We start from the raw sequence: 20,611 nt of genomic DNA, 5'->3' as shown, positions 1-20,611 counted from the left end.
TTTCAAATCAGTGTTAACCAAGTAGAAATGCCCAGTCATCAGGAAGGACTGTAGCTGAATGCAAATCTTTGCTTTCTCAGGTTGCTGGTTTGTGTACTGGTAAAATCTACCCTGGCAGTAGAGTGTGCTCTTCTGAGTACTGGAGAGAGTGGGACCTTCACTCTGCAGTAGCTGACACCCAGTGCTTAAAATAGGACCACTTCCATTTTCCAAAGCTGACATCTTTTGCCCATGCCAAGCACAAATAAAAAAACACAAGCTTCCCCGCAGTAAACTGAAAGACACCTTTTAAACCACCGAATCGATCTTTAGACAATGACAAGTCATCTGTGGGAATTGTAATGGAACACTCCTTCAAAGCAATGTGAAATGCAGTGCCAGGTTTGTTTTCACCGTGTGGTGTGACAGCTCAAAATAGTTCAAAGTAAATTGATGCCAACCTCAGCCAGAAGGCTGGTGTGGTTAAACAGCAGCCAATTCTTTGGAATAAGCTCCTTTAAAGAACTGTCCACGAGACAAAATGTAGAAAGCACAAAGAATCGTGCAGACAGAAAATCGCACATGAGTAAAATTTAAAGGGATGGAGAGTATCACAATTGGCTTACAAGAAATCTGAAAAGCTCTTGGAAGAACATGGAAGATACGTCAATCCATTCCCAAGCTGAAGGGTCAGGTTTGTATGTCCCTGATTTCTATCATTCCACCTTTGGAGTCCATGTCTTCACCTGCCCTGGGTAAAAACTCTGGAGTGCCTTTCCTAAATCTCTTCCCTTCTCTCTTTCATCTGTTAAGACACTCTTTAAAGCCTACATCTTTGACAAAGCTCTTGGTCACCTGTCCTGACATCCCTATATGTGTCTCATTGTCAAATATTGTCTGAGGGTATTCCTCCGATGCACCTTACTAAGTTAAAAGTGCTATATAAAGGCAAGTTGTTGATGGTGTGAATGTGCAGATAAGGGACAAAGCAGCCAAACACTTTAGCTCTACATGGAGGTTATGCAGCACGAGGTGGCTGCAATGATGATAAAGTACTCTACCACCTAATGGCACCATCCCATACATTGGTACTGTAGCATGCCTGATTCCCACAGTCACAGGCTGTGCCAGCCCAGTGCTGCACGGTAGCTACAACAGCAAATGGCACAGCTGACCAGAAACTGTGAAGACAACTCCTCATAACCATTGTCTGATCAACTACCATGAGGTTCAAATATGGCGGGTGATAGCTTGGTAGGTTCGAAACAGAAGTGTATTCAGCTTGGTGTGGAGATACCTGTATATGATCCCGGCAGGTGGACACAATGCAGTCTAAACTGGCAGGCATCCCTTCATTAGCTCTTTCTCACATCTCAGACAGGAGAATTCCCATTGGGAAACCTACTTGTGCCAGTACTGGTGTAGAACAATTGGCACAGAGACTTATGAGAACCAAGTGTCAGCAAGAGAGAAAATGGAAGAGCACTGGGCCAGTTAGAGCCGAAACAAAAAGCTCTACTGAACATTACCACTGCTTTCAAACAGACAAGTTATGGGCATCTGTCTCTTTTCCCTGTGTTGCTGTATTACATGAACCAGAGCACACAAGTAAACTCAAAAAACTAGCTTTGTGGAGTGTGGAATATGGTCAACAGTGACAGCACTACACCATTACTTCTTCAATTATGAATATTCTAAACATGTTTCAGTAAAGATAATAAATGCAGGGGTGTCAAGAGGGCAGATTCTGTGTTCAACGTACTGCCCTACTGCCCATATCAAAATATGCCTTTATAAAGATTACCCCTTTAACACCAAGAAAATTGTTTCATTTTTCCATTGACACCAAAATTGGAGGTGAAATGGACAGCAAAGAAGGTTATCTCAGAGTACAATGAGGTTTTGATCAGATGGGCCAATGGGCTGAGGAGTGGCAGATGGAGTTTAATTTAGATAAATGCGAGGTGTTTCACTTTGGAAAGACAAATCAGAACAGGACTTGTATACTTAATAGTAAGGTCCTGGGGAGTGTCTCTGAATAAAGATACCTTGGAGTGCAGGTTCATAGTTCCTTGAAAGTGGAGTCACAGGTAGATAGAATAGTGAAGAAGGCATTTAGTATGCTTTCCTTTATTGGACAGAGCATTGAGTATAGGAGTTGGGAGGTCATGTTGTGACTGTACAGGCCACTTTTGGAATATCCTGTGCAAATCTGGTCTCCCTCCTATAGGAAGGATGTTGTGAAACTCGAAAGGGTTCAGAAAAGATTTACTAGGATGTTATGAGGGTTGGAGGATTTTGAGCTACAGGGAGAGACTTGAATTGGATTGGGGCTGTTTTCCCAGAGCATCAGAGGCTGAGGGGTGACCTTATAGAGGTTTATAAAATCATGAGGAGAATGGATAGGATAAATAGACAAGGTCTTCTCCCTGGAGTGGGGGAGTCCAGAACTACAGGGTGTAGGTTTAGGGTGAGAGGGGAAAAATTTCAAAGGAACCTAAGGAGAAACGTCTTCACACAGAGGGTGGTGCGTGTATGGAATGAGCTGCCAGAGAAAGTGGTGGAGGCTGGTACAATTACAGCATTTAAAAGGCATCTGTGAATAGGAAGGACTTAGAGAGATATGGGCCAAATGCTGGCAAATAGGACTAGATTGATTTAGGATATCTGGTTGGCATGGACGGGTTGGACTGAAAGGTCCATTTCTGTGCTGTACATCTCTATGACTTTATGACTCAGCTATGCCTTTGTTACCTCCAGAGCTGACACTTCCAACATGCTCCTGGCTGGCCTCCCATATTCAATCCTCCAAAATGTTGAGGTCATCCAAAGCTCCACTGCCCATGTTTCAACACACAGGAAGTCCCATTCCCCTACCCTCCCCCCCCCCCCCACCCCACCGTGTGCTCATTGACCTACAATAGTAACCAGTCAAGCAATATTTTGATATTAAAAATCTCACCCTTGCTTTCAAATCCCTCCCTATCTCCTCCAGCCTCATAGCCTTGTGAGATAGCTGTGCTCCTCTAATTCTGACTCCTTTAACAACCCTGATTTTAATCACTCCACCACTGGTGGCTGCACCATCATCTGCCTGGGCTTTAAGCTCTGGAACATTCTGCCTACACCTCTCCACCTCTGTACCTCATTCTCTTCTTTTAAGAATCTTAGGGGTGTTATGGTGGCTCAGTGGTTAGCACTGCTGCCTCACAGCACTAGGATCCCAGGTTCAATTCCAGCCTCGTGTGGAATTTGTACATTCTCCCAGTTGCCTCTCACTGCCCAAAGATGTGCAGGTTAGGTGAATTGGCCATGCTAAATTGCCCATTGTGTTCAGGGATGTGTAGGTTAGATGTATTCATCAGGGGTAAATGTAGAATAATCCGGTAGGGGAATGAGTCTGGTTGGGTGACCCTTCAGAGGGTTGGTGTGGTTGGGCCAAAGGGCCTGTTTCCACACTGTAGGGATTCTATTCTTAAAACCTACCTCTTTAATCAATCTTTTGGTCATATGATTTAATATTTCCTCTGTGGCTTGGTGTCAAACTGTGTTTTATAATGTTTCTGTGAAGCATCTTAAAATGTTTATTTATGATAAAGGCAGTACAGTTGGTGTTCAGGGATGACAAGGAGAACTTTCCAACCTAGAAGTACTCTGTTCGTTTTAATGGAGGCTGTAACTTTGGACTCGTCTGATCTGCAACTGACTAACCCTTGGCAAAACATGCTACTGTTATAAAGCATTCCCTGTATTATTCAGTGCAATGACAGTGCCTTTTTAATTTGTCTGCAGTGATATCGCCAGCTCCTCACAGCTAAGATTGAGGGCTTTTCACAGGCTGGCAGCTTAGAATGAAAACGATTTGCTTGCACAGTTTGGGCTGTGAAGCAGCCTTTCCAGACGTGCCTTGGCTCTGTGACATGAACTAATTCTCAGGCACTTCCATATATTCAGCCTGATTGAGCTCAGCTGCTCCCAGAACTGCAGGGTTTTGGAAGATTAGACGATTGCAACAACACCATTCTTTACAGGGGCACGACTTGTTTCTGTGCAATTCTTTTCCTCCCCACCTCTAACCTCGTGCCAATCAGATTAGGACACAAAGCAAGTTCAGGAGCAGTAGAAGCAGAGAGGGGGGTGGTGAAGGGGCATAGGAAGAGGGTAACTTTGGTCCAAATAGTCAGTGGAAGACTGGATTCACTCACGGTATATCTCTTTATTTGATGGCATTGATAAAAACCGAGGTATGTGGAGGATGCACCAACTGAAACGATCCTGTAGGTTTGTGATGTCACCAGGGTCTTGAATTCCATGAGGTTTTTATTCATTCTGCTTGGTTGTTTTGATGGGTCCTGAGCAATACTTTCTCTAAACCGTGTGGCCGTATTGCCACACAGCTGCTGGGAGGTTCTGCACATACTGTTTCGTGTATTCTCACAGCAGCAAGAAACAAATTACGGGGTTGCGTTAGCTCAGTGGAATGCCTATACCTGGCTTAAAAATGCCTGTTATAGATATTTGCTGAAAATGTGTTGCTGGTTAAAGCACAGCAGGTTAGGCAGCATCTAATGAACAGGAAATTCGACGTTTCGGGCCAGAGCCCTTCATCAGGAATGAGGAGAGGGTGCCAGGCAGGCTAAGATAAAAGGTAGGGAGGAGGGACTTGGGGGAGGGGCGATGGATATGTGATAGGTGGAAGGAGGTCAAGGTGAGGGTGATAGGCCGGAGTGGGGTGGGGGCGGAGAGGTCAGGAAGAGGATTGCAGGTTAGGAGGGCGGTGCTGAGTTGAGGGAACCGACTGAGACAAGGTGGGGGGAGAGGAAATGAGGAAACTGGAGAAATCTGAGTTCATTCCTTGTGGTTGGAGGGTTCCCAGGCGGAAGATGAGGCGCTCCTCCTCCAGCCGTCGTGTTGTTGCCTAACCTGCTGTGCTTTAACCAGCAACACATTTTCAGCTGTGATCTCCAGCATCTGCAGACCTCACTTTTTACTGTTATAGATATTTCCCAATCAACCTGTTCAGAATTTTATTACACACTTCTGGAGCAGGTAAGATTTGAACCTGGACCTCTTGGTTCAGAGATAGGGGAGGTTGACCATGAATCCATTGTTGATTGTCAGAAACATCTATCTGGCTCACTCGTGCCCTTTAGGGAAGGAAACTGCCATTTTTACCTGGTCTAGCCTACATGTGACTCCAGACCTACAGCAATGTGGTTGACTCTTAACTGTTCTCTGGGCAATTAGGGACGAGTAATAAATGCTGCCTAGCCAGTGACGCCCACATCCCGTAAATGGATTAAAAAGAAAACTACCAGTGTGCTACAAGAGTCTCATTAGCGCCTGTCCGAACAATTTATCTTCCACCTGGGGATTCAAGAGCTTTCTTGACTCAGTATGGAGTTCCACAAACTTTAGAACATAACCTCTGCCTCCATCATGTTCTTCCCATAGCTAATCCTCGTGTCCTGCACATCCCTGGACACAACGGCAATTTAGCATGGCCAATCCACCTAACCTGCACATCTTTGGACTGTGGGGGAAACTGGACAACAGCCCGGGGGAAACCCATGCAGACATGGGGGAGAACATGCAAACTCCACACAGACAGTCATCCAAGGCTGAAATCAAACCCAGTCCCTGGTGCTGTGAGGCAGCAGTGCTAACCATTGAGCCACTATGCCGCCCTAAGCGCCTGTTGTATTGTGTCAATTCTCTTAATTAGGGAAACTAGCTAATTAAGATTCTGGAGGTTGCCACTGACCAGAAACTCAACTGGACTAGCCACATAAACACTTTCAGGCGCTAGGAATTCTGTGGAAGGTAACTCACCTCCCGTCTCTTTCAAGCCTGTCCGCCATCTACAATGCACAAGTCAGGAGTGTAAAGATATACACCCCACTTGCCTGGATGAATGCAGCTCCAATGACACTCAAGAGGCCTATACCATCCAGGATAAAACAGCCCACTTGATTGCCACTCCGTCCATCGCCACACTCACTCCACCAACGATGCATAGTGGCAGCAGTGTGTGCCTTCTACGAAGTGCACTACAGCAACTTGCCAAAGCTCCTTCGACAGACCCTTCCCAACCCACAACCTCTGCCACTTCATGTGGCTCAGTGTCATACACTGTTTCATAATGTTTCAGTGAATGAGGCATTGCATTATGTTAAAAGTGTTTTATAAATATCAAGTTTTGTTGCTGTTGAATCAAGCTTAATGATGAACTTGATAATACAACAGGAAGACAGCAACAAACAAACTCTGAATCCCATTCTGATACCTTCCAAGCCATCCTCATGGTGAAGGTTGAAGTTCTCGTAAGAATCCCATCTGACGGTAGGATCAGATGTGTTGTAATCTACAGTCACAGTAGAGTCATTCTTCAAATGGTCTCCATCTATAGATGAGGAGAGAAGGTATGATGTATTCCATTAATATGTTCTTGTCAAGTCTCCCAGCTGCTAGATCTATCGCCCACAATAACATTGACTGACCAGGAGAGATCTGTCCATTAACTGAGATTCAATGAAGAGATCCAGCTATAATATGGCATCTATACTCAGTTCTGACAAAGGGAGCACATGCAAAAAAGAAAGGTTTTTACATTTGCACTTTCACAACATTTCTGTTTGCTTTGCAGATTGACAGCAATTCTCTCTTTGAATTGATTCAGTATTGTCACATGTACTTGGTACAGTGACAAGTTTTGTTTTGCTTGCAGTGCAGGCAGATTATACTATACAAAGTGCATGAGGATATCTTGTTTCCAAGTGTCCAGTGGTAATGAATTGCTTACCTTTTGTTTTTTCTGGACCTGAAGAGAAAAGAAACTCCACTGCAGCGTCTCGTGGAAATCTGTCGTCTAAGAAGAGAGCAGAAAAAGAGTCACCACCACTGATAGTTCTGGTGCAATCACCATGTTATTGAGTCACTGAAGATCTGAAGTAGCATTCTCACTAAACATGAAGTAAACTTGACAAACCGCTCCCTCTTGTTATATAATATACTTTTCACCTAATCCTCAACCCTGTGGTCTGTGTATTCTATGCTCAAGTAGACTACAGACACTTTGCTGGGCTCCATTACATTGACATGAGTAAGTATACACACAGTTTAAAGCATTTGGTGAGACAAATGAGAGACAGGCAATGAACAGAGCAAGAATATACACATATTCTAATCATTGGAAGGTTTATTTTCACAGAATGTAGCTTTCATTTTGTGGATTTAAAAGCTCTTTGTGCTCTCCGTTCTAAGATTGCTGCAACTGTCTTGTATCTAGGAATGGAATATAACTGCTTTCATCAGATTTGTGTAGTACAGTGGTAGTGTCCCTACCTTTGAGCCAGGAGACCTAGGTTTAAGTCCTACCTCCTCCAGATGTGTGTACTTACATTCTCGAACAGGTTGAATAGAAAATATATTGGCTTTTATTAAATGTCTGTTTTGTTTTACAGAACTGGTTTCTTTCTGTGACTCCAGCCCAGACGGGAAAGCTCCGCTGTTTCAGTCTACTTCCTTCCTGAGCAACTGTGCTGAAGTGTTAACAGCACTAATTTGTGGAAACGGCCTTAATCCTAACTGACTTGTTGTGGTCAACTGCAATTGATGTCACAGAGCAAAACACCACTTTAAGCCTGGGATTATAATGCACTATTTCACAGCCTTTAGCGCTTCTATGCAATGGATCACTTTGAAATGCAGGAGCAGTTACTTTATAGGCAAATGCAGCAGCCATTCTGCGCACAGCAAGATGCCCACAGCAATGGGTCAGTTAATAATATGTTTTTGATGTTGAATGAGGGAAGACCATTGGCCAAGACACCTTGAGAATTCCTTTTGCTTCTTAAATTAAATGCAATGGGGTCTTAAGAGTTCCCCCAAACAGAACAGGCAGGCAAAATCTGGCTTTCATATCTCATCCTTGGAAAATCACTTAACCAATAGAGCACTCTCTCAGAAAACTTTCAATAACCACTTGCAATTCTAAAGCACATAATAACTTCTCTCTAGAAATGTCCTAAAACGCTTCATGCACAATGAATTACTTTGAAGAGTAGTGTCCATTGCTATGCAGGTAAAGCAGCAGCCATTGTGCGCGCAGCAAGATCTCTCAAACACAGGTGAGTTAAAAGGAATTTTTGGCAGCGCTGTTTGAGGGAAAACTCTTTTTCAAATAGTGTACAGCCAACAAGACAGATGAAAATTTGGCTTTAGGTTTAATATTGAAGGTGAACTGGGTTAGGATGGCAACCTGACATGTAGTCAAGTCCAGGAATGAGGGTTTGGATCAACAAACTGCGACCACTCAGCCAAATAGATATTTCAGATGATGGCACCAAGGCAATATGTGTGTGCATTCATTCCCCATGGTCTGCCACCAATCTAATCCAGGCTGAGACTTTGCACTTCCTCAGTGCAAAAGTGCCCCTGAAAATCTCGTCAGGGCTCCGGTAGGAACTTAATTGGCAAATCTCTAGATTGGGGAGTAGAAATCTGCCATTTTACCTGGATTCTTTCTCAACCCCATCCCATTCCATTCTCTGCCTCAGTTCACCTGCATCTCACCCCTGTGTGAATGGGCCTACTCCAAGAATCTTGCTCTCTCAAGGCCTGAATGCAACTCTTGGCAGCACTCAACTGGGATGAGATTCCCAGAGGTCTTTAGGCCCCAGGAACTCTGTACGCACAGTAATGAATGCTAGGGGGAATCAATTGTCTTTGCTGTTCTTGGAAATGCACCCTGCCACCTGTTAGAACAGAAATGTGTTGATTAAAACTTCTGAGAAGAGCCCTGATAGTATCTGTGGCACAGCAATTCTAGAATGGAGCCCTTCAGCCATTGGCGATAGAATCTGACTATGCTAAACTAAACTATTTTCTGCAATTTGGACCCCAGAAAATCAAACAGGCCGGCATATTAAATGCTGGGAGGAACCCCAGGGAATGTCTTACCAGATAAGGTAAGATAAAAGGAGGAAGGGTTCTTGAAAATGGGCAGACCTTTCCTTTTGATTCAAGATCAATTTGATCCTTAGTTTGTGAGACATTAAACATAACGATGGGGCTGATCATGGAGCATTTCAGGTTTTGCTCCACAAGACTAGGGATACTACTGTTCCTGAAAAATCCCACTGACCTCCGTAAGCATCATCCAGTTCATCCTTTCCAAACCAGAGCTGGGTGCCATGGATAGCACAAGTATGGAACTGTACTCGGAAAACAACGTCACGCTCCGGGTTTTTGTATTGCTTATGGTAACATTTCACCTGAAAAGGGAAAGATGGAAGAACATGTCTAAGACTGAGCCACTGACTGGGTATTACCAATAGATACAATTGTAAATATGGCTGGGGATCCCTGATGATGTGACACTGATCTCTGAATCTCAGGGACCTGAGCTCACCTCTCGGAGGTCTGCATTTAAATACCATGGAGAGAATGCAACTTGATCATCTGTGGTTGGTGACTTGCAACAAACTGCAGGGTAAACTTTCCAGAAGCACTACTACAGAAGTGCTGCTTCCCCCAGACTCATTTGATGGAAGTGTTGTTGAAAGAAAGGGGACAAAGGTCAACGCACCTGACTCGCAATGCACTGATTTCTGGTGAGGGTCCTGATTCTAACTGCACCATGCTCCCATTGCCATTCTATGGCCGGGGTAAAGCCACACCAAACTTGCCACGACGAGTTCAAGGAATACAAATTCTTCTGCAAACACCGCTAATTCTCTCGAGCATTCCTCAGTTGAAACATTCTGTGTCAGATATGAGAGCAGAAGTATATGGAAGAAAGGTAAAGAAATGACTTTCCCAGGCCATAAAAGACATGGGTTATTCAGCCTGGTGTTGCCATAGAATTGGTAGACCAAATGGCTTCCTCGTGCGCTGGAACGATGCTATGACTTCTCCTGTGGTACAAAAGGGATTCCAGAAAGCCTCATTTCTGTCTCTCTGACATCCTGACCTCACTGCACTAGATCAACTGCCCACGTGCAGTCAATTGGTGGAAAATTTGAGTGTGCAAGACTGACATGTAGGAGAAGATCGAACTGTCCATGTGCCAAGCATTCTGCATTCCTCAAGTCATCTATCATTCTTGACAGACTAGTATTGTTTCTGTCCACTGATCAAGAAGGAAATCTATGGGTTACCAGTGATTGCCCCATTTTACCTGGTGAATGGAGACTGTGGGTTCAATGCTTCAGCCCCAGCTTCCTTTTTATTCATTTGTGTGATGTGGGCACCACTGGCTGGACCAGCATTAATTGCCCATCCCTAGTTGCCCTTGAGAAGTGAGCTGTCTTCTTGAACCACTGCAGTCCAGCTGCTGAGAGGATGGGAACTGAGGGGCAGAGCCTGGAAATGCTAGCATGTCAGTTTCAATGTTTGTGAGGTGGGTTTGTGGCTGGAAGGGCTACGAACCCCCATGGGCAGGGAACCAATTCAGGTTGTTAAAGGCCTAATTAAGGTCAATTAAAGGAAGTTGGCTGGAATTTACCCATTGGCCCCCGGTTTCTCACACCACTAGGCGCCAGCATTCCTGGCAGGCCTATACGCCCTACCTTGCCTGCCTGGGTGCTGGAGCAGCCAGAGGCCACTTTGTAGAGGGACATTCCTCCCACCATAATGGTGGCCTGGTTGCTGAAGGGATTTTTTATTTCAAGATTTTAAATTATAGGAGAAAGGGATAGCTCCATGTGGAAACACCCTCTCCCTTACTTACCTTCCACTGCTCCTCTCAAGCTGGAAGACCTCTGATTGGCTTCTCCAGCTTCACAATCCCACCCAGTGTCCTTATTTGGTCTCCAGGGCAATTCATTGAGCACTCCCATAAAAGTACCAATGAGCAACCTTTCCACCCTGTCCTCTGAGGGTTGAGATCTGGAAATAGCCCCAACTCCTCTTTTCCAACCCTGCCCACATGGAAAATCCAGTCTTGCCTTTTCAAAGTTAGGATGGAGGAGTTGGGTTCCTCAGAATGTGTATGTATTTACAGAGGGTCTTCCATCCAGAGAAGTTTGAAGGCCATAAATACAGGCAGTAAGGTACCTGTGTAACAGCAAGAGAATCAGATCAAACAGAATTTGAGTTTGCCCTTTGTCTCATCAGTTCAACTGGTGCAAACCAAATTTGAAACTTTGCAGCCTCACAAGAACACAAGAGATAGAAGCAGGGGCAGTCGATATGGCCCATGAGTTTTCTTCACTATCCAGTGCATTCATGGCTGATCTTGAGTGGTCTGAGCTTGAGCTTGGCCCAAGTATTTTATCAAAAGTGTAATTTCCTTAATAATCCGAGGTCAAGGAATACTTTTGTGGACAGGTTCCTCAACAGACAAATTGGGTGGGATAACATTTACTTGTGGTAGTGTGGATTACATGTGCTTTAACTGTACGAGAACAACAGGAGATCAAGATTGCCCTGGTTCTTACCTTGTACCAGTAAGTTAATGGACCGGCCTCGGCAAACTCTGCCACTGGAGGCCCTCGTCCATTTGAGTAGCCAATGGCATGTGAAAAATGCACTTGAACAACTTCAACCCCCAGCTGGGAAGCATCAAATCCAATGGTGCAGCAGCAACCCTTTAAGCACTGCAGCTCATTATCATCAGGTCGGTTGTACTGAGCAGAGGAATGTGGGTCCATGGCACAACAGAGACATGGAGGTCAATACTGCTCCCAAATCAGTGCAGTCTGTCAGGGTACCTTTCATTTGCACGTCAGGAGGTGAAATAACAGCACTCTTGAGATTTTCATGGAGTTCTCATGTGGCCCATCAAACATGACAAAAAGTAAATTGGGAACAATTGTACCATCTTGGAGGTAAAGTAGGACAGGACCAGTAGTCCTATAATCTCAACTGTTTTGATATTTTTTCCAAGTGTCCCAGTTCTCCTAAGGTCCACCTATCTACTGTTCCTTCCTCTACCGAAATTTCAATCGGGAATGTCACATAATGAAGGAATCATGACTGTTTCCTAGATAACAGTGATAATAGTTTCTATATTCAACTAGAAAAACAGACTTGCATTGCTCTTGTACCCCAGAGTATCCCGAAGCATTTTATAGCCAATGTAGTACCCCTTGAAGTGTAGTCATTGTTGTAATGAAGGAAGCACGACAGCCAGTTTGGAAGCTCCACAGCAAGCTCCAAACAGCAATGTGACAATAACCTGATCATCTATTTCAGTGATGTTGATTGAAGGTTAAATGTCTGAAGACCAGAGAGAATTCCCTTGCTCTTCTTTGAATTGCATAGTGGGATCTTTTACATTCACCTTAGAAGGCAGATATGTTCCTGGTTTGATGTCTTATCTGAAGGATGGCAACTGAAACAGTGCAGCAGAATCTCAGTACTCAATGGCACTCATACAGTATTGCCCCTCTGCAAGTGCAGTATTCCCTCAGTGCTGCCCTCCAACTGTGCAGTGCTCCCTCAATATTCACCCTTTGACACAGCAGTTAATGCCTCACAACTGATCCACTAACAGTGCAGCAATCTCTCAGTACTGCTCCTCTGACAGTGTTGTAATCTTTCAGTTCTGATTTTCCAACAGTGCAGTGCTCCCTCACTATCGTTCATTTGAGAGAGAAGTGCTGTCTGTGAACTGATTCTCCAACAGTGTGGTGCTCCCTTAGCACCTCCGACAGTGTGTCCTGTCTCGATAGAGCCTAAATCAGGCTTCACCCAAGGAGTACAACCCGATGACAAATTTTGTTAAGAAACAGGGAGAATGAAGAGCAGATCTCCTTCAATGTGCCTGGTAGATGCAGAGCAGTTAATAAATGCCAGCATTGGGTACCGGTACGCAGTGTATTCACAGCTCCTTTAAAGAATACCCATTCTCCTCTCTAACTTTGGATGTGGAGATTTAAGTAGCAGCGAAAAGATTAAAGAACACAGGCATCAACGGAAAGAATCTGTCTAGCAAACCCAACGAATGCATTTAACCAAGTGCGAATGCAACTGTTAAAAAAAATCCCCATAACCTTTAAGCAGCAACCAAAATAATCATTCCCTTTAAGAAACCTACCTGAATAGTCAAGGACTGCTCCCCGTGTGTAGACAGGGTTTTGGCTCAAGTCACAAAACTTGATTCGGTGCATTCGAAGAAGTCAATGAACTGGAGTATGCCTGGTGTCTGACACTATTTTCTGTCCCCCAGCAAGAGAGGCATGGAAAGCACTCTGTAGACTAGGAGTTTGCGCAGCCTTGGCAAACAACTACTTTGTTAGGCAAGGCTCTGCTGGGGGAAAGAAAAACTGCAGGAGCTCTTTAGAAAACAAAGTGGTCTTTCCATGCTTTGACCAGAAACTTGGGGGTGGGTCTGGAGGAATTAAAATTGACAATCAGCCCTGTGACATGTGGGTGGGACTCCAGGGGGAGAAGCTTGCTCTTGGCGTACGTGGCTTTCCTTTTGGGTAAAGAAATTCAAGTTTGGGTGGGAGAAGGGACAACACAGTGCAGACGATAGTAATCAAGGCTGAAGGTTTAGGTAGCCTATTGCAACCATGAATTCACTGAGCTTAATTACTGTTAATTATAGTAGCCTAATAAGTAGTGCTTAAAGGAGCCTGTTACAAAGCCAGGTAAGTTTTTTTTTGCATCAATTGCAGACCACCCCTTTCTTCTGCCAGTACTTACCTATTGACCACAACTCCTCCAGTCTCATTTGCGCCTATCGCTTGCCAGCTTGATGCAGCTGGGGCCTGAGGCTGAATTAGCAGTTCACCTCAAGCTAAAGTCTTGGTCATGCATTCCAGATATGTTTCACAGTGGTTCCTGGCATATATTAAACCTGTCTTGTATTATAATGATTGAAAGAATCTCGATAACATTGATAAGAGGCAATATAACAATGATAAACATTAAGAGCATCAGTTTAAACATTGTGTCATCATATGTGGTCTACATTAAAGCAGTTTACAGATTAACACTGCTCCCTCGCAACTGACCACTTCTTCGACCAGTCCTTGATCCTGCACTCACCATGATGTCTCCCTTCAGAAGTAAGGCTGGCTCGATGGAGATGCACAGCTTCTTACACCCAGGGCCTTGGACACTGCTGCAGAACAGAGAGAATGAGGAAGCAAGGAGTTGTTAAGCTCATACAAAAGATGCATGGGTGCATGACTGAAAACCTACACAGGGCATCTTGGCACCAGTGTTGCCTGACAGAGTGCCAAGCAAGTCATGAAACTGATTAAATCCTTTGTGTTTCAACTTAAAAAAATCATAGTTAAAAATCACGCAACACCAGGTTATAGTCCAACAGGTTTAACTGGAAGCACTAGCTTTTGGAGCGTCGCTCCTTCATCAGGTGGATGTGTCCTTTTGTTGATTTTGTGTGATTTTTAACTTTGTACACCCCAGTCCAACACCGGCATCTCTATATCATAAAAAATCATAAGCATCTTGGACCTATAAGCAGCTTGCTGGAATCACTGCCGTGTACAATCTGAATGATGGGGACTGCTGTGGTAGATTTAAGATATATTTGACATATAGACCAAGGAAAACATCTGTGCAAGTGTTTTTTTTGAGAAGAGGTCGCTTGATTGTCTTCTCATTATTCAGTGAAACGTATTTCTGGGCATTTCCTGTCTGCAGAGCAAATAAACAAACAACAGTAAGCCACTTACTAGATTCCTGATGTGTAGACAAGTTGCATAGACTGATAAATCTTCAGAAATGGGTGGTATCCTGTAATTAAGCAGAAATCCATTCATTTCCATGTGGTCAAACAGAGTCAACATTTCGACTTCAAAGAATAGCAGAACAATCAACAGATAGGAAAGAATTTGGGGCAATTCCAGAGGCTACTGCACAAAACACAAGGGAGAGGATATGAGGGACTCTGCTCACCCTGACTTGACACACATTAGCCTGGGGTTGCCAGCAGTCAGAGTTATTAATGGATGCTTCCCCAGGTAGGAGTGACTATACAAATGTTGCTCAAGATAAAATTCAGACAAACCCATTGCTGACCTTAAGAGTTAATATGGAACACTGGAAGCTCCTCCCCTGGTTCCCTCTTTACAGAAAACATCAACAACACAGAAGTGGGCCATTCAGTTCAACCAGAGTATGCTGGTGCTGTGCTCCACACAAGCCTCATCATCTCACTTCATCACCATATCCTTCAATTCATTTCTCCTTTATGTGTTTACCAAGCTTCCCCTTAAATGTATCTTTGCCATTCACCTCAACCATTCCCTGTAGGAATTCCACACAGTCATCATTCTGTGACTAAACAGGCTTCTCCTGAATTCCCTGTTGGATTTATTTAGTGACTATTTTAATATTGATATTGACCTAGTGTGGTCTCATGCAAAGCTGGAAACATCTTCTCTATGTCCACCCTTTTAAACCCTTTCACAACCTTAAAAGCCTCTGTTAGGTCATTGCTCAGTCTTCTCCTTTCTAGACAAAAAATGCCCTAGCTCACTTCATCTGCAGTTGAAACTCTTATCCACGCCTTTGGTACCTCTAAACATGCACCTCTGGATCACCTCTTATATTCCATTCGGAGAAAGTGAGGACTGCAGATGCTGGAAATCAGAGCCGAAGAGTGTGGTGCTGGAAAAACACAGCTGGTCAGGCAGCATCCGAGGAGCAGGAGAGTCAACACTTCAGGCATAAGCCCTTCACTAGGAATGAGGTCTCATTCCTAATGAAGGGCTTATGCCCGAAACATTGACTCCCCTGCTCCTCGAATGCTGCTTGACCAGTTGTGTTTTTCCCGTGCCACACTATTCAACTCTCATCTTCCATCCTCAATACACTGACATCTGCTTGACAAGCTGCCAATTATGTGCTGTACACCAAAAGCAGGACAAATCCAACTTGGCCAATACTTCGAGTAAAAAATGAGGTCTGCAGATGCTGGAGATCACAGCTGCAAATGTGTTGCTGGTCAAAGCACAGCAGGTTGGCCAATACTTCATCAGTCTATTCTCAATCATCAGTAAAGTGATGGAAGGTGTTATCAACAGTGCTATCAAGCAACACATGCTTAGCAATAACCTACTCGCTGATGCTCAGTTTGGGTTCCACCAGGGCCATTCAGGTCCTGACCTTATTACAGTCTTAGTCCAAACATAGACAAAAGAGGTGAATTCCAGATGTGAGATGAGAGTGGGAGCCCTTGACTTCATAGTGTTATCAGGGATAGAGTTCCAGCATTTTTGCCTCAGTGACCCTGAAGGAATTGTGATGTAGTTCCAAGTCAGAATGGTGAGTAACTTGGAGGGGAACTTGCAGGTGATGGTATTCTATCCATCTGCTGTTCTTGACCTTTAAATGGAGGAGGTCACAGATTTGGAAGATGCTGTGAAAGGAAAGTTGGTGAGTTGTTGCATTGCATTTGGAGGTGCCAGTGTTGGACTGGGGTAGACAAAATTAAAAATCATGCAACACCAGGTTATAGTCCAACAGGTTTATTTGGAAGCACTAGCTTTCAGAGCACTGATCCTTCATCTGATGAAGTCAAGTTTGACTATAACCTGGTGTTATGTGATTTTTAATTTCATCTTGTAGATGATAGACAATGCTGCTACTTTTTGTAGTGGCAGTGACTGTTTAAGGTGGTGAAAGTGGTGGCAATCAAGTGCGCCACTTTGTCCTAGATGATGTCAGGTTTCTTGAGTGTTGTTGGAGCAGTGGGGAGTATTCCTAACATTCCTGACTTTTGCCTTGTCGATGGTGAACAGACTTTGAGGAGACAGAAAGTGAGTTGCTCACCACAGAACTCCTAGCCTCTGACCTACTCTTGCAGCAACAATACAGTCCAGTTGAGTTTCTGCTCAATGGTAACCTGCAGGATGTTGACAGTTACAGATTCAGCAATGGCAATGTCACTGAACATTGAGAGGAGAAAGTTAGGATTCTTATCTATTGGAGATGGTTATTACATGATACCTGTGTGGTGAGAACATTACTTTCTTCCCTAAACCTCTTCACTTTTCTATCCCCCTTTCAAACCTTGCTTAAAATAGCCTGTTTGATCAAGCTTTAGATCATCTGTCCCTAACGTCTCCTTTCTTGGCTCAGTACCAAGTTCTGTTTGATAATTGCAAGTTGTTGTTGTTGGCTAAGATGACAGTATGGGCTCTTGCAACTTTCTGGAGTTCAGAGAGAAGAACATCAACCAGATTTCCCTTTCTTTGAGACAAGCCAACTACATGCTACAAGTTTGAGCTTAACAAGTCAGCCTCACTCACCCTGTACGATGGTCAAAAAGCACACTGACACTCATTGCAAAGTTAACTTGGGCAATCAGTCAATTGTATGAGGAACCAATGGAGTCAGTGTCTTTAGCAGAGAGCTAATGGAAGAGAATGTGAAGAGGTGGGGCGTGGGATGAAATTGTGCAAACAAGCAGATTAAATATGAATAAATACAATTAGAACAAAATTGTTCAGGACAGAGTCTTGGAAAATGGAAAATCCTTATTGTATGTTGTTTTTGGACAGGGAGAACTTTACCCATGGGCTGCGTAACTAAGGGGTTAACTGCATCAAGAGCAAAATGTGAGTGAAACATTAAACACACAAAGTCTGCCTGTAGTCCAACAAATGACGTGATAACTGCTGGAGTAAATGTTAGCACAGGTCCAAAGCCAAAACAAGAACCATTTGAAACTTTGATTTAGAAGGAATGTTGGCCTAGAAGCAACGGATCGAATGGCTTCCTGCTTTATTGTAATGACTCTATGAGGATTGAAAGGAGTAAGTGCAGGATGCTCCTCAGTGAAATAGTTCACATGCATTCCCATTATCAAGGCCATATGACTGACAATCCTGTTTTCAGTCTTACTTACATCTAACCCAACAGGTTGCTTTACAATTTGTGAGTATATTTCAGTCCTTTATGAGGAAATTTTAGAAGTTCAGGAGAGAGGAAAACGTGAAGCGACAGTGACTTTGTGGGTTAGCTATGTTTACTTGGTGATGGCTATCCTTTGATTTCCTTATGGAGTCAAACAGAAATCTCTCATGAGTGAAACTGACAACTACAGATGGAACCTCATTGGCATCTGAGCAACATGGTATATGGCGAGATTAGTGGTAGAATCGGATAAGACATCCAGTGAGACCTGTCTCAATGTCAGGAGAATCTTGCTGCATTTTTTATGCTTTTGATGAGTGGTGAGATTAGTTTCTTGCTAGGCAGCAGTGAGTTGCTAATTAAGGTAGTTTGTTTGTTAAACATCTTGTTAATGGCACAATTCACCTCATTAATATTGAGCTTCCGTATCTTACCAAATCTGCTAAACAAGCTAGATGTCAAGAAATCTTGACATGGAAGTCACAGTGGGTACCTAATGGCTTCAGCTCATTGCTGGCTGTGAGCCTTCATGTTGCTCAGCATTAAATAGCATCTCAGGGTTTGATCCATGGGCACCAGCCATGTGCACCCCTTGTCCAGAGACATTGCATCTGACATTTGCCACCCTTTGTGATCGTCATGCCACCTCACTGATATGCTTGCAGGATGCTTAAGAAGCATAGGCCCACATTGCAAGGTGCACTGGCAACTAGTATTGAAAGGCTACAGCAAGTACACTTTGTACACATGGACAGGCACTTCGCTCACAGACTGGACAGGTTGCATCTCATGGCTGCACGTTTGTTTCTTTTTTAATGCTTGCTTGCTTGGTGCCTACCTGCAAGCTCGCAGTGTCCAGGCTATGTCTCGTCAATTAGCACAGTCACATAGCCAGGCAGCTTGCTTTGCTGTCAGCAGTCCTCAGTCAAAGGGGTGTATACACCAGTGTGTTGCATCGATCACACACCTGCACAATTACCAGCAACGTATGTGGCAAACTCACACTATGTGCAGCAAACATATCTGAAGTCTTAGGACAATGGTCGACACTGAAGTCCATGGAGGCATCCATCAGTCAGAGAGGTCGAGCAAAGTACATCAAAGACAGTCACCAATATCAGCCCATGGATACTTGTCAAGCAACTGATTGAGGTGTTCCTGGTCAGATAATCTCTGCTTCTGCAGTCTGGGGAATGGGTCTCAATGTGTGGCTCCATAGCAACCAGTCAGGGTTAGGCCAGGCTGAATTTCAAGCCACCAGTCAGGGAATTGGGCATTTTTTGTCTGGGGCTCTCTGGTTAGGTTGATCAAGGCAGTGGGTCATGGTCAGTGTGATGGATGGATCCACAGAAACCAAGGGAAGGGATGTCGGGGGAGGAAAGGGCGATTGCTATCACAGGCGTGAGACTTGGGAACCTAATCTTTAGGATTGGGGCTGCAGAATTTTATTTTAGGAGAGGGGGTGAGGGAGAATGACAATTGTGAAAGAGACAACAGTATTAGCAAGGGTGGGAATATATATAGTTGAGGTGGGGGTCATGAGTATCCGGCCTTGGGACGGGACACTGTATGAACCACATGGGGCACGATTACCTCATAGGCTATGGGGGCAGGGAGTTAGCAGAGGTGAGTTGGCGAAGACTCATGTAGATAGATTGGGTGGGGACTTTGGGAGATCACAGGAAAATCTATGAAGAAAGGGATTTGAAAGTTGATGACCTCACAGACACACAAATGTGGAGGCTGGAAGCCACTGGCAGAGATGTACTCACTAGCACCTTCCATTGTGCTGGAAATCAAAAGTGTGCAATGGGACCACACCCGAAGTGGGCATGATAAGTGACTCGGCCTGTGAGGGAGGGGACTGCAGTACCTACCAATGTCAGGGCCCTTTAGAGGCTAAGAAAATTATACACAGCATAGGACACACAGACCTATAAGTCCACAATCTCTTGGCCATCCTAGTGCATTGCTCCCTGTTTGCCAGGTACCCTTAGACATCACTGGCCACTTCATTCACACCAACACCTTTGGACACAGAGGCCAGGCAAAGAATAGGGACATTACAGTATGAGGGGCAATTGTCTCAGCAGAACCCATTGCTCTTTATATGCCTGGTTCCTCTTGCTTCCACATGTTGCAGCAGAGCCTCAACACAGACATCAATTCATCGTACATCATGTGTGAGCATGGGGTTAGGCATCATGCTGACACAGTTACATTCAAGAATATTATAGAAAGTCAAAATAACAGATGCAAGGTCCAACTAGGTTTCTTTATAGACACATGACAAATAATGTACCAAGCATTGTCACCTGTGTCACCAAAGTACCATCAATAGGTTTCCTTCTTTCTCTCTCCCCAGTATGTCTCAGTGTAGTCCCTGGTTACACAGCTGGGGTGGAGCCTGTTGGCCCTGGAGGTTTGGCTGGGTGACGTTGGGGCGTTTGAGTCTGGACAGCCTTGACATGCTAAAGGTCCTCTTGGCAGAGACTACAACTTCCAAGGGTTGAAGGAGGTAAGACAGGATGGAGGTGAAGGGTCCAGCCACCTCTGGACTTCTCTGAGTGGTACCTGTGTATGGTTGCTCTGCTGGCTAGGTGCCATCTGGCACTTCCCTGTCTCAGTTGAGGAAGTGTGTGTGAGCCTGCTTCCCCACCCTGTTGCCATGCTTTCAGCCCTGGTGACCATTAGCTGTAGTGATGGGAGGGCAGGTTTGTGCATCTCTCCATCAGACCCTGAGGGTATTGGACCTGGTTCTGATCGACAGAATCCAAACTGTCCAGAGGCAACC

At 44.4% G+C, this 20,611-nt stretch overlaps 1 protein-coding gene across 6 annotated transcripts in view; it reads right to left on the bottom strand.

Annotated features, from left to right (window-relative positions):
• LOC132805784 (tensin-1-like) overlaps positions 1 to 20,611 on the bottom strand; it is a 284,100-nt gene that overhangs the window by 37,559 nt on the left and 225,930 nt on the right. For all 6 annotated transcript variants that reach the window (XM_060821037.1, XM_060821039.1, XM_060821038.1 and 3 more), the window contains 5 exons: positions 14,631 to 14,691; positions 13,978 to 14,053; positions 9,125 to 9,254; positions 6,782 to 6,847; positions 6,266 to 6,382 (listed from right to left, as the gene is read on the bottom strand). In XM_060821037.1, the coding sequence (XP_060677020.1) occupies positions 6,266 to 6,382; positions 6,782 to 6,847; positions 9,125 to 9,254; positions 13,978 to 14,053; positions 14,631 to 14,691 (450 nt within the window). The remainder of the gene's footprint in view (positions 1 to 6,265; positions 6,383 to 6,781; positions 6,848 to 9,124; positions 9,255 to 13,977; positions 14,054 to 14,630; positions 14,692 to 20,611) is intronic.

This window comes from Hemiscyllium ocellatum, chromosome X (genome assembly GCF_020745735.1).
Source record: "Hemiscyllium ocellatum isolate sHemOce1 chromosome X, sHemOce1.pat.X.cur, whole genome shotgun sequence".
In the NCBI taxonomy this organism is placed as follows: domain Eukaryota; kingdom Metazoa; phylum Chordata; class Chondrichthyes; order Orectolobiformes; family Hemiscylliidae; genus Hemiscyllium; species Hemiscyllium ocellatum.
Note: the sequence above shows the minus strand (reverse complement) of the source record. Positions and strands in the feature narration are given on the sequence as shown.